Source organism: Schistocerca americana, chromosome 2 (genome assembly GCF_021461395.2).
Source record: "Schistocerca americana isolate TAMUIC-IGC-003095 chromosome 2, iqSchAmer2.1, whole genome shotgun sequence".
In the NCBI taxonomy this organism is placed as follows: Eukaryota; Metazoa; Arthropoda; class Insecta; order Orthoptera; family Acrididae; genus Schistocerca; species Schistocerca americana.
Window position 1 is genome coordinate 1,025,317,210 of NC_060120.1, and position 14,037 is coordinate 1,025,331,246.

General features: G+C 40.6%; 2 protein-coding genes across 3 annotated transcripts in view; both read left to right on the forward strand.

Moving 5' to 3' along the window:
• Window positions 1-14,037, forward strand: part of LOC124596407 (PRL-1 phosphatase) — a 627,938-nt gene that overhangs the window by 43,240 nt on the left and 570,661 nt on the right. The window lies entirely within an intron of this gene.
• LOC124596406 lies at window positions 1,253-12,550 on the forward strand. 2 transcript variants are annotated; one of them, XM_047135535.1, is made up of 2 exons: window positions 1,253-1,475; window positions 11,695-12,550. In XM_047135535.1, the coding sequence occupies exons 1-2, from the start codon at window positions 1,457-1,459 to the stop codon at window positions 12,378-12,380; spliced, it is 705 nt and encodes a 234-aa protein (XP_046991491.1). In that variant the 5' UTR covers window positions 1,253-1,456; the 3' UTR covers window positions 12,381-12,550. The 2 variants fall into 2 exon arrangements, with proteins under 2 accessions (XP_046991491.1, XP_046991489.1); XM_047135533.1 differs by lacking the exon at window positions 1,253-1,475 and adding an exon at window positions 7,020-7,359.

Here is a 14,037-nt window from a genome sequence, read left to right on the forward strand (position 1 = left end):
CATGGAATAAAAGGGGTATTATGTCTTAACCACTTTTTTGTCATTACCATTATATCCCTTTTCCCAAAAAATAGTGAAAATCATGAATATAACTCTAGGACTAGAAAAAAGGAAGAAAGATTAGAGTTTAATCTCCCTGTGGCAAAGTGGTCATAGAGGAAAGCAGTGTAGATCATGACATGACCTTAGTACAGTAAGTGAAGACAAAGCTACTGAATTAGCAATTGTGTGTGTGTGCATCAGTCATCAAGTGGTAATGTGGGCACTTTTTTCAATAATTTAATAGAAATTCTAGATAAAGTCACAAGTTAAAAAAGTCAACCTAATTTTAGGTTAACACATATACATAAACAGAAATATCATAAATGAAACTAGTACCAGTCTGACTGAGTGAGATGGCACAGTAGTTAGCACACTGGACTCGCATTCAGGGGGCAACTGTTCAAGCCTTTATTTGCCCATCCAGATTTAGGTACGCTAACTCAGGTTCTTTTCAGGCTAAGGAATGGAAAGTTGTGGTACTCATAATGGAAACCTACATCATCACTGTGATCTTGACAGAAGCTGACAGCATGTGTAGTGTTATGTTATGTAATAATGTGTGTAGTGTGTGCAGTGCCTGGGAGCGGGAAGTGAATGAACAGTGTCCCACTACCATTTTGTAGTATTAAACAACGTCTTTGTAAAACACAATTGTACACTAGGGGTAAACCAAATGAGGTAGCACTGTTTTGAACAGACTGGCCTCATATTCAGGAGGGTGGAGGCTACAGTCTTCATTTGGGCGTCCTCGTTTGGGTTCTCGATGGTTTCCCTAAATGACTTCAGCCAAATCCCAGGACGCTTCCTACTATAAGGCCTTAGCCATATACTTGTCTCGGTGTCATCAAACTAGACCTGTACATACATGTAAATGCCTGTATATTTTATTTACCTTAGTTCTACTTGTGTTAAATTGTAATACCAAGACATGTAAACATAATCTACTGATGAATAAAACTGCTGCTGCTGCTACTACTACTACTACTACTACTACTACTACTACTACTACAACTACAACTACACTTTGATGGCACCATGTACTTCTTATTTCCTGCTAACAAGAGATGAATTGTACAGCAAAAAGATTCAATGCAACTAATAAACAGACAAGATTTACATGTTAAATATTCTTAATAAATTCTTTCAGTGATAGTCTCAGCATACTGACATAAATTGCATCTGTAGTCGCAGTGTCACCGTCAGAAAATTCCACCGACTGCCAACATTGGACAGCAATCCATGAGATTCAGATCAGTTTGTTTTCTTCACTCAAATCTGGTGACTTTCTCACATACAAAAGATGGACTGTGAGAAACTTACAAATTTAGTCCAAGAAAGAAGGAGTCTGTGACATCCTAAGGATGGGAATTATCATAATAGGGATATAGCTCGAAATCTGTGGTCAGAAATTGCGATGTTATTGAGAACCACAAGTAAGTAACATCTTAAAGTTTAATGGTAATTAAGTGTACATTACCTTTCTTGCCTTGTGTATGTTCTGTGGATGTTTATCCATACCAGCTTCTGGTCTATAGTTAACACCACACATCATCTGCAACACGGATAAAATTTGTATCAGAAATTTTAGACCTAAAGTGTCAGCTTAAAAATTATTTGTTCAATTGAGAAATGTGTCTTTTGACGGTTAAAGTAACTGTTGTGGATCTTTTTTGGATTGTAGTAGAGGGTCAGTTTAGCTGTCTACAAATTGTTATCACTGCCTACTGGTGATTCTATGCTAGTGGGGGTGACACTGCTAATAAAAAATGGTTTGCAAATTGGAAGTATGCGCTTCCACTTCCAATAGCTCTAGCTGCTCAGTTTACCTTACTTTAAGAGGTAGGCATGCCTGTCTGACGTGGGCTGCATGACCGTCATTTTAGATTAATATAACTGATTTGACGACGTTAGTTTTCCAGGTTGATTGTTACCTGTTCTGTAAATGACAATGTGTTGTCTGTTCACTGTGTCACTTCATGTTTCCTTATAATATTTCACACACTATGGTTCAATTTGTTATCAAATGTCAATGTGTGCTAACTGTTCCTGTTTTATGAGTCATTCTCATCTTCGTGTGTTCCTTCCTGGTGTGTGATTATTACTGTTGCATAGTGTTGCATTTCTCTTGTGTGTGTTTTCTGTCCAATTTTTAGTTCCTGCAAGTAGATGTGTTTATTCGTTGAAATTCTGTGGGTAGGAGGTATCTCAATCTGGCCTGTTTGTGTGCTGTAGATTATTGTGCTGATTGTTGTGGGCTTCTTATGTACAGGTAATGGGTATTGGTGGTTTCTAGTTTGTAGTGTGATGTGTAGGAAATGTATTTGCCTGTCTATTGCAATTTCAGTTGTGAGAGGGCTGTTGGGTTAACAGTGTTGATGTTTGTGTGTAGCTGTTTCATTCAGACACCTTTTTTTGTATACAAGGCAAATTATTTTATCGACGTAGCAGTGCCAATATATTACTTTCTACTGTCAATGCTTTTTAATTTCCTCAAAGATTTGCTTCTCGCTGTGGTTATGGAAGATGTTGGTCAGTGAGCCACTTATTAATGACTCCATGGGGCAATCTTCCTGTTGTGTGAAATACTGATTCTTAAACTTAAAAAAGTTGTTGTATTATTGCATTTGGGATGTTTTAAAAATATTACAACAATGTTTTTGTTGTTGGCACACTGATGCAGTCCTAAAATTCATCACAGTTCTAATTAGCACATTCAGTTTGTAAACATTTGTTTAACTTTATATAACACAGGTATTTTAACACAGTTAATAAAGGAAGGTCCACCGTTGATGCCACAACTGCGGTTAAACATGTGTAGATGAAAACAAAGCAACTTAGGTTCTTGCAAGAAGCTAGAGCTCATTAATTATTATTATTTTCTGCAATCACGCATACAGAATTTAAAACTATTTGATGATATACATATATACAAACATTTTATATGGTGCAATTCAAATGTAAATCAGTGTGGCACAGCAGTTTAAACTGAATTATTATGTTGAGATATAGCTTTGCCAGTAAAGTATCGTTTAAATGCTTCACATATTTCTTATGGTCTCCAAGAAGAGTGACTAAAATGTCCTGCAGCAGTGGTAACAGGTGCTTTACAAGACATGTTACCGTACTGCCACAGTATACTTACCATTTACTCAACTGACATAAATACCTATTTTAGTAATCCCAGTATATAAATAAAAAATCCGTAAATGAATATGACATTAATGAGGAAAAAGAAACACAGAACACACAACTGAAAAGTTGAATATCATCTTTTACTTCTGACTAATAAACATCTCATTTCTTCCTCATGTGTGACATCACCCACTGTCAGTATTTCTTGCAGTTTAGAAATAGCAATTGTTTGTGCTTCATGTATCTGATCTGACATTTTCTTCTGTTTGATAAAAAACTGTCACCTCTGGTGCATATTGTCTCTTTTGAGCCAAACTTTTTTTTTTTTTTTAAAGGATGAGCCTGCAAACCTTAATTGAGTTCTGCAGCCAAAGTCACCTTTAAATATGCAGTGTGATTCTTGACAGCATTCTTGTATTGTGGTTTTTTTGTTAACCAAATAAAGTAACTGAGCAATAATTATGTCACTGATAGTTACAGTGTCTCTGTTTACATGGAGATGACAAAAGTCATGGGATAGCGATATGCACTTATACAGAGGGTAGTAGTATCGTGTACATAGGCTATAAAAGGGCGGTGCATTGGTGGAGATGTCGTTTGTGCTGAGTTGATTCGTGTGAAAAGGTTTCCAATGCGATAATGGCAGCGCAACAATAATTAGCAAACTTTGAATGCAGTATGGTAGTCAGAGTTAGATTCACGGGACATTCTGTTTCGAAAATCATCGAGGCCACAGTGTCAAGAGTGTGCCGAGAATACAAAATTTCAGGCATTACCTCTCACCATGGACAACGCAGTGGCCAACGGCCTTCACTTAACGACCGAGAACAGCGACATTTGCATAGAATTGTTAGTACTTACAGACAAGCAGCGAAGAGCGAAATAACCACAGAAATCAATGTGGGATATGCGACAAACGTATCCATTAGGACACTGGGGCGAAATTTGACGTTAATGGGCTATGGCAGCAGATGACTGACACGAATGCCTTTTGCTAACAGCCTGCAGTACCTCTTCTGGGCTCATGATCGTATTGGTTGAACTCTAGACGACTGGAAAACCATGGCCTGGTGACATGAGCGCGATTTCAGCTGGTAAGAGCTAGTGGTAGGGATCGAATGTGGCGCAGATGTCACGAAGCTATGCACCCAAGTTGTCAACAAGACTCTGTGCAAGCTGGTGGTGGCTCCATGATGGTGTGGGCTGTGTTTAAATGGAATGGACTGGGTCCTCAGGTGCAACTGAACCGATCATTGACTGCAAATAGTTATATTCTTCTACTTGGAGACCATTTATAGCCATTCATGGACATCGTATTCCCAAACAATGATGAAATTTTTATGGACCGGACCATAATAGTTCGCAGTTGGGTTGAAGAACATTCTGGACAGTTTGAGCACATGATTTGGCTACCCACATCGCACGACATAAATTCCATCGAACGTTTATGGGAGATAATCGAGAGGTCAGTTCGTGCACAAAATCCCGCACCGGCAACACTTTCGTAATTATATGGCTATAGAGGTAGAATGCCTCAACAGTTTGCACGGGACTTCCAACAGCTCGAGTCCATGCCACGTCGAATTGCTGCGCTGCGTAGGGCAAAAGGAGATCGGACACAGCATTAGTGTGTATCCCATGACTTCTGTCACCTCAGTGTCACATTACAGTATTCCCCAGACGTGCATGCATATCTGAAGGAAGTGACGCTGTTATGGTGGTGAAAGCTGTGGTAAATATCACGGAATTAATTCGCATTTTGCGAATCCAGATGTTTGTGACAGATGAAAATTTGTGCCAAGCAGGAACTCAAACCCGGCTTTCCCGCGTATCGCGAATAATTATGTTCCTCTGTTGTTGCTGTGCGGTTACTTTGGCTAATGTTGCATAAAGCTCTTTAGCAGTACCAGTGTCTTCACTGCTTGTTATTAGATCTTTCGTGTCAGGAGAATTTTCATCATATAGTTCGTGCACATGAAGTTGACCTACACTATGCATGAGTCTGCAAGTGTTCAGTTTTATACTGTAGTCCAAACGCGTGCAGGAATACATACATGCACGCGTATGCATGTTTTACGTTCATCACACGTATCACACGTCAGTTTACATCGTCACTGAACATCATTTTCTTGCAGGAAATACATTTCGCCTATTTTTGACCTTCCATCCGTATTCTTCCTATAAAATCATCACCTTTTTGAACTTTACTTTTACTTACGACAATTTCTTTTATTTTGTATGTCAGTTTGCCTCTGGTAAGCACAATTATCCCGACTGAACTATATTAGCGCGAATATTGCTTTATCTTGACGTTTCACGTGCTTCGCATGGAGATACATTGTGGAACATCCTTTCTGTTTGCATGATCGTATATATACAAGCATGCAGTCCGTGGCAGAAAGCCTTGTATTCTACGTTATTGGCACAGTTCTCCTGGACGTGAGTTGCTAACTCTGACGACCTTCGTCACCATCCTTCCTATTAAGAGCAGCACGAAGCATCGCATTAATTGCAGCAGCATCTGTCTCTTCCAACAGAGTTCTGATCGGCTTGTAAACATCTGCTTGTTGTCCTTGGGCTGTGAGTTTATTGTTTATATTCTTCCTCCACGTTCTGTCCACTTGCCATGTAAAGTTCCGGGCATTATAGACGATATCTGCTAAGTGTGACTTACGGACCTTTGGAATATTTTTCCGATCCCCACGTAAAATATAGTGAAAAAATATGGACAACGCTTGACTTTCTCTTCTATTAGAAATAAGAAAAGCACATGGAAATCTTTGTCTCATGTCATCTAATACTACTTACCAATGTAGTGAGACCAAAACTATAATTATTAAGCCGAAGCGGTCCTCAGTCCACACTCAAGTCATTTCTGCACTTCAAAATTTCATTTTGCGCAGTGTTTGTTATTACTAACACAAAACCTGAATTTTTAAATCGTGGATGAAATTCATCACTCGTGGACTAAACGATGCCTCCACGCTGGGGCCCATCATTCTGGTGTCTGGCGGAGATAGAGTCACTAAGTCCGGAATTCTGTCCACAATAACTTGAAATGGAATTTATTTTTCTGTATCTGCAGCTATACTGTCATCCTCTTTTTCTTGTAAACTTTAATGACTAAGATCATTTTCATGTCCAACGTGAGTCGAGATAAATTTCACAAGGCAGGTCCCGTCTTCAGCTTGATGCACTTTCATCCTTGCTGGACACACTCCTTTGAATTTAATGCTGTCTTGCAGCTTTAAATGCCTGGCGCCTTCACCTTTAGAGGTAAAGTAGTCTGAACGATCGCATATATAATAATGTCTTCAGCAGCCACCTACTACTCTGTTGTTTCTCGTTTCTCTGAAAGTCATTAAAGCACAAATATTTAGTTTTTCGCTCTTAAGCTGTATTTCGCGTGCGTTTGTGTGAGCTCTATATTATTACAAAGGCAGCTATCTGTTATCACCAACATCCTTATATCATGACTTCGTTGACTTCTTCTCACAACTGAAAATTTTGTTCCAGAGATGACACTGGAACGTATAAGCTTTTTGGCTTCTTAGAAGAGGCGCCGCAACATTCAGCTTCCCTAGATGCGCCTGAGAGACATGTAATACATTTTGCTGCAAGCGTACGCCTTTCCGTACTGCTTAGTTTCAGCTACGGTGGAAGACCTAAATCGCTTAATTAACAACGCTACGAACACAACCACGCTACGAACGGTAAACAACCCATAGCACGTCAAGCGAGTCATCGTGACGTGTGCCCCCTCCCCCTCCGCCGCTCAACATCTCGCGCCGCCGCAAGCGATAACTTCGTAACGTTTCGGCTACCAACGGTCACGTTCGTAGCGAAGCCGCAGTTGCCTTCCTGTCGCAAGGTCGGCTCGTCGGGGAATTCCGGCGACGACCGACATCGGCCGACGACGGCCGATCTTCTCAAAGCCGTACGCCATTACATGCGCAGTCTCAGTGCAGCCTCACCCGACGTACGAACTTCGGACAACAGTCGGTGCAATTGTTTTCTTTGGTCGAATTGGGCGACTTTGTCATGCAGAAAACATGGACTGTGAGAAGCTTATAAGCTTAGTCCACGAAAGGAGGAGTTTGTGGCACCCTGAGGATGCGAATTATCATAATAGGGATGTGGCTAGAAGTCTGTGGTTTGAAATTGCTACTTTATTAGAAACGACAAGTAAGTAACAACTTAAAATTTTAATAATAATTAATTGAACGTTATTTCATATTGCATTATGCATACTCTGTGGCTGTTTATGCACTTCAGCCTTATGTCTACACAGTGTTTTAACTTAAAATTGGCATATCAGCCCCGTGTCTGAATTGGTAGAAGTGGGAAGGCTTGTAGAAATTTTGTGTGTGTGTGTGTGTGTGTGTGTGTGTGTGTGTGTGTGTGTGTGTGATGTGTTGGCAGAAGAGCCAACACCGTGTTGCTAGAGGAGGCCGAAATGCACGCTTTTAAGCTCACGCAGACTGGCGTGAGGTCTGGAACAATTACAGGAGCTGAGTCTCATAAATAAAGTACGAAGCTCTTTGAATACTTAACTTTAATCCATAATTGGAGAACATCGCTCTTGTTGATACATTAATTATAATCTCAATATAAACTGGTAATGGTGCCTTGCTAGGTCGTAGCAAATGACGTAGCTGAAGGCTATGCTAACTATCGTCTCGGCAAATGAGAGCGTATTTGTCAGTGTAGCATGGCTAGCAAAGTCTGCTGTACAACTGGGGCGAGTGCTAGGAAGTCTCTCTAGACCTGCCGTGTGGCGGCGCTCGGTCTGCAATCACTGACAGTGGCGACACGCGGGTCCGACGTATACTAACGGACCGCGGCCGATTTAAAGGCTACCACCTAGCAAGTGTGGTGTCTGTCGGTGACACCACAGTGTGTGTGTGTGTGTGTGTGTGTGTGTGTGTGTGTGTGTGTGTTTGGCCGCGGTCAACGTTATCTAATTGAGAGTAATACATAAGGTAGTCATTGTTGTCCGCTGTGTCACTGTTTTGTGCGTCACACTGTTGTACGTCAAACTATTTCATACTGTTTCCTTTGTTGGTGATAAACGTATGTAATTGTTGCAATTAGGATATTTGTTAAGCACCTCGATACAAAAGACGATTTCAGTCTTAATCAGGAACAACATATAAGTGATTTTTACATCGGGACGTGACCTACGCTTTCGTGGAAGCATGTGCCACTGGTTAAGATGCTTACACTGCGGTTCCTCATCCTTAGGCGGTCAATATGGTGGCCCGTCGTGCCTCCTCAGCCCCCCCCCCCCCCCCCCGCAAGACCCCTCTGGAATCGACCAACATATAATTAGCACACTGTACTTACTGCAGCATGCCGTCTGCAGCGCAGACAAACTCTGTATCGGAAAATAAACTATAACCTAAAAATATTTTTTTTTTTCAAGTGAAAATGTGAGATATATCATGTTTGATGCTTAAAGTTAACAGTACTGGATCACTTGTGGCTAGTGGCAGAGAACCAGTTTAGCTGTCTTTGAAATGTTATTGCTGCTTACTTGTGTTTTTATGCTAGTAGAGTGATATTCTGTAATTGTGGGATGGTTTGCAAATGTGATGTACATGTTTCCACTTTTCAGTGCTGTAGATGTTCACAGCATCTTCTTGTATGTCATGTGGGTCTGTCACACATAGGCTGAATGGCAGTCACTGGTGGTTAATTGAAATGTGTCTCTTAGGCTGAATTTATTCCAAGTTGTATAGGGTAATTTTAATCCTCTCTGTAACAAATTGTATTTTTTTATGTCACTTGTATTTCTTGTTTTCTCATGATACTTCGCACACTCTGGGTTAGTTTGTTATCAAATGTCAGTGTGTGCCATTTGTTCCCAATCTTGATGTCCTGGATTGCTCCTTTTGGTTATGTGAGTATTACCGTTGCAGAGTGTTACACTTTTCGTGCAAGTGTTTTGTGTCTGTTGTGTGTTTATTTTCCATATTTCAGTTGTCCCAAATTTCTTTAGGAATTTGTCTATGTTAAGTTCCTGCAAGTAGCTTTATTGGATATAGAGGAACGATACGAACGTCGGCTTTGACCAGTGACAGAGGAAACATGGAACAAACTCCATAGACAATAAGGCGACTACCATATAACGTGTTGTTTTGGCAGTTCTTTTCAAATGTGCTAAGCTACAGATCAGTCTGTCATCACAGTCAGGTATTTTTTAAATATCAAATTGGTTGGCTTCGAGCGCTCACAACAGAACCTAGACCTCAGGCAGTCAGTCACCACAGTCAGATTTGTTTAGTTTCACATTCGTTGGCTTTGAAAATTCACAAGAAAACTTCCACCTTCCAACCTAACCTATACTCAGGTTAAGCTACAGATCAGTGTGTCACCACAACCAGCGTTTTATGCTTCCATATTCTTTGGGGCTGGCTTCGCCAACTAACAGCACTGTGAATATAGGCACCAAAAGGCGACATGACAGCAGCCATTAACGTTATGTCACTGGCCAAACGCAACGACTCGTGTTGAGCACTCCTGACGTTCTGTATTTATTCGCTAGGATTCTCTTTAGTGTGTGTAGAAGGTATTTGAACCTGGCCTGTTAGTGTGTTGCCAGATCTGTTTAGGATTATTGTGTGGTTGTTGTGGGTATCTTGTACACTGAGAGCTGGTAATGGTGGTTTTTAGTTTTTCGAGTGATGTGTGGAAAGTGTGTTTTCTTGTCTGTTTCAGTTTCGGTTATGAGATGGATATTTTGGATAGCCAGTGTTGAGATTTGTGTGTAGCTGCTGCATTCAGTCACCCGTTTCATCCAAAAGACAAATTATGCAATCGATATTGTGGTATTAATAGGTATTACTTTCTGCTCTCTAGGTTTTTTTCTTTCCTCGGAGATTTTCTTCTCAGTGTGGTTATGAAAGATTTTAATCAGTGAACCACTTACTGGTGGTCTCATGAGGCATTCTTATTCTTGTATCAAAAATTGAGCCTCATACTGGATAAAATTGTGTCCCATTATTACTTGGGATTTGTTACACATCTTGCATCTGTTTTTCTGGGGAAACATTTGTCTGTCAAAATGTGCATATGTTTCTGCGTAAGTGATCTGCTGTTGCAGTTCTGAAATCATCACAGCTGTGATTAGCTTATTCCGCTTGTGAATTCTTGGTATTTCATCACAGATAGTAAAGAAAGATCCATTGGTGCCACAACTGTCATGAAACATGTTTACGTGTAAAGAAAGTACATAATTCTGTTCTTGCAAGCAGCTGTAACCTGTTGATCATTATCATCTTCTGCAATAATAGAAACAGAATGTAAAACTGTAAGGTTCTATTATTTAAAAATTTATTACATACATAGGTACAGGAAAATACGACATAATGTAATTCAAAAATAATTCAGTGTTTCGCCGCAATTAAAGTGAATTATAATGTTGAGGTACAGCTCTACTGCTTATAAAGTATTGTTTAAATGCTTCGTGTACTTCACGTGGTCTCCTTCAAGACCGGTTAAAACGTTCTGCACCTTTATCAAGGTCATTACCATCATTATCTTCCTTGTACTGGATAGCGTTGCTAGCCGTTGACAGACTTACACTTATTACTTCTGGTGCAGCAAGAATGGTGGGTAGTAGCCAAAAACATTTTGCAACTGTATCATCAAATTAAGCACATAATTGAAGTTCTGCCTTGAGACGTTCTATTTGCTTAAAAGAATTCCAAAGAGATGCTCAGTCACTCATCTAGTTCTAGATACGCAGTAATTGAAGATTTTTCTTTGTTGATCCGTATGGTGACCAAATTGTGTCACATGAAGAATCATTCAGAGGATATCCTTGACCACACAGCAAAACGCGAGGTGCAATAAAATCTGTTCCTGGCAGAGTTTTACTGGGTGATGCATTGAAGGAGTTATGGTGGACGGCATTATATACAATAACACCACTGTTATTCTGTCTCCCATATGTTCCTACCTCCACAGCTATAAATCTGTATGTACCTGGCGTCTGCGACGCCTTGAAGCCGGATAGACAAGTTCTTTTTATAACTGTTGTACAGAGATCCCGTTAAACAAGGACTTCTTATGTGACTGTTTTAGCAGTAAATGCTTCCTATGCAACCGGGAAATTTCCTCAAATACTCGTAATCGTTTGCCATTTTGCGGAAATCTTCTGTAGTCGAAACAGACATATATGTTTTGTATGCAATTTCACCCAGATGGCTTCATGTGTTTTATATATAATTATGACGATCGTTTGGTGGAAGCGCAGATGGGTTAAGAAATGGGCTTATTCTGATTGTTATATCGGTAACGTGTGCTGTAAGCGATCATGATAGTTACTGCACCGTTCTCCTATTGGTTATCTCCAATTTAACGATTCGTCTACATCTGCTCGCAAACTGAGTAAAACCAAATAAGCGTCTCTTAACCCATCTGCTCTTTAGCCGTCTCTTTTTATTGTTTTATAGTTTTACAAATATTTGTGCGAGCGGATCGATCAAAACTCATTTGTCATGTGTGTATTTTTAGGTTCCAATGTGAAATCAAAATGGCAGAATTTAAGAGACACGTATCGACGCGAACTTGCGAAGAATAATCCGCCAACAGGTTCTGCATCAGTGGGCAGTTTCTCGAAATGGAAGTACTTCCACCAAATGAACTTTCTACAAGACACGTATGCTTCAAAGCGTCTCGTTGGAAATGTTCCAAAATCCGTGAAATCTGACCCAGCGGATTTGATGGCCGACGTAGCGGACATACAAGTTGTATCATATAATGACGAAACATCACTAGAAGACGATTCATTTTCAGAGCAAGCGGACGATGAAAGATACCGCTCTTTGACTCCGGACGAAAGTGTTGCGGCTGAAAATCTATTTAAATGGGCCAAGAAGAGGCCTCGAAAGAAAACAGATCCAATTTACAACCTCATAGAACTGGAAAGAGCTAAGTTAGTACACCTAGAATCAATGAATTCTAAGAAACAAAAGGGTGAAGATTATGATGAAGACTATTACTTTCTCATGAGTTTATTGCCGCACTTACGTGCCGTGCCACAGCATTTGAAATTGATCACGCGGGTTAAACTGCAACAGGTCTTAATTGAAAATCAGGCAATGCTTCAAAAATTCCCACACTCATCGCACCATACCACATCCTCACCAAACCAGCCAGGCTCAGAACACATGAGCAACAACAACAATATGTCTGTCTGATGCTGTGGTCCGCAACAACTGAAGACCAGTGCCTACTCCGTAAAAAGTAGAAAAATGTGACTCACATAGTGTAACGCATTTCTTGGATGTGGCCAAATATGGACTGTGTTAATTTCTACACTGAGAAATCGTTCATTAATTGTAATTATATATTTTTGTATTAAAACTGTTTTTATTCCATTGTAATATAAAACCTACGAGTTTATTTCTTTACTGTCCATGATATATATGTTGAGCGTAGGTAAATTTAATTTATTTGCAGACAATTAACTGATTGCAGAACCTGGATTATGCAAATGATTTGTGAGCAAAGTCAGTTACCAGGTTGAATGCCACACGCTTAGTGTTTTCCACCGCCAGGCCAACCACACGGCGTAAGGTATGATGCTCTGCTGGGGCCACAAGCGGCCACGTCAACGAGTTGAACAGCTGTATCCTGCTCATTGTATTATTTCACCAGCTCGTGTGTGAGGTGCTGTACCGAATAGTATATAAGAGGAGCCTCACCTTTTGAACAAGGTCTTAAACAGAATGAATTAAAGAAGTTACCGTGTGGCTATGACTATCCTCTCTTCCGCTGAAATGTATTTTGTGAAGTTGGATTTCTTGTCAGTGTCACCACAAATCACCTCTAGTGTGTCACCCTCGTACAATCGTAAAACTTGTCTGGCTGTCCTAGTAAATGAAGTAAGAGCGCGTGATATTCGCCACGTTCTTCTTGGGGCATGCAGCTCATTCAGATGCATTCGGCGTCGATTTAGCAGCAAAGCAGCCGCAATTCAGGACTCGTCTCTAAACTGAGAAGCGTTGTGGCATGCATACCGCCAAAAACTGACTAACAGATGGGACTCTCTGTGACCAAGCTGTCGGTCAATGTTATCGGACGACCTCTGACGATGGTGGCGTGTGGCGACCTTCGTCTATATGTCACTCTCACCGTAGCCTCGTATCGACGTCTTGTTACAGGAAAACAGGGGGTGCAAGCTGCCGATTCGGTGTTTAGTGCCGGTTATCTGTTGGAGTAGCACAGGCAATAATAGCACAACGTGCAGCCACCGTTCCATAAGAAACTTTACAGTTTACTTCGTAAAACAATAAACTGGTAGCCAAGATCGCAGGAATTCTTTTTATTCCATGATAAACGGTTTCGGCGAAACTAAAGCCGCCATCATAGGATCTTTGGACACATAGGGGTTACAACATCAAGGCAAACAATGTTGACATTAGTAGTTGCCTGTAACACGCAGGCCTTACAAAATTGTCGTAGCTAGCACAGAGGCGTCCAAGAGAGATGACATTATAAATGTTAACTGTCTCCATCACATACAAGCGCAACATTTATAATGTCATCTCTCTTGGACGCCAATGTGCTACTTACAGTTTTTTAAGGCCTACGTGTTATAGCCAACTACTAATATAACCGTTGTTTGCCTTTATGTTGTAACCTGTGTGTGTCCTAAGAGCCGATGATGGCGGCTGTAGTTTCGCCGAAACCGTTAATCATGGAATTAAAAGAATTCCTGCGATCTTGGCTACCAGTTTATTGTTTTACAACCATCTAGATCGCTCCCACATGAGCACAATGTGCTCCCTACAAAACTTCGACTGCCGCCCAATGGCGTGCCAGCGTGCGACTTCAGTTGTTGCCTGACAGTCG

Coding starts and splice junctions, on each gene's coding strand:
- LOC124596406 (XM_047135533.1), top strand. CDS start 7,227: ATGGACTGTGAGAAGCTTATAAGCTTAGTCCACGAAAGGAGGAGTTTG. Junction 7,360..11,694: donor TACTTTATTAGAAACGACAA/GTAAGTAACAAC, acceptor GTGTATTTTTAG/GTTCCAATGTGAAATCAAAA.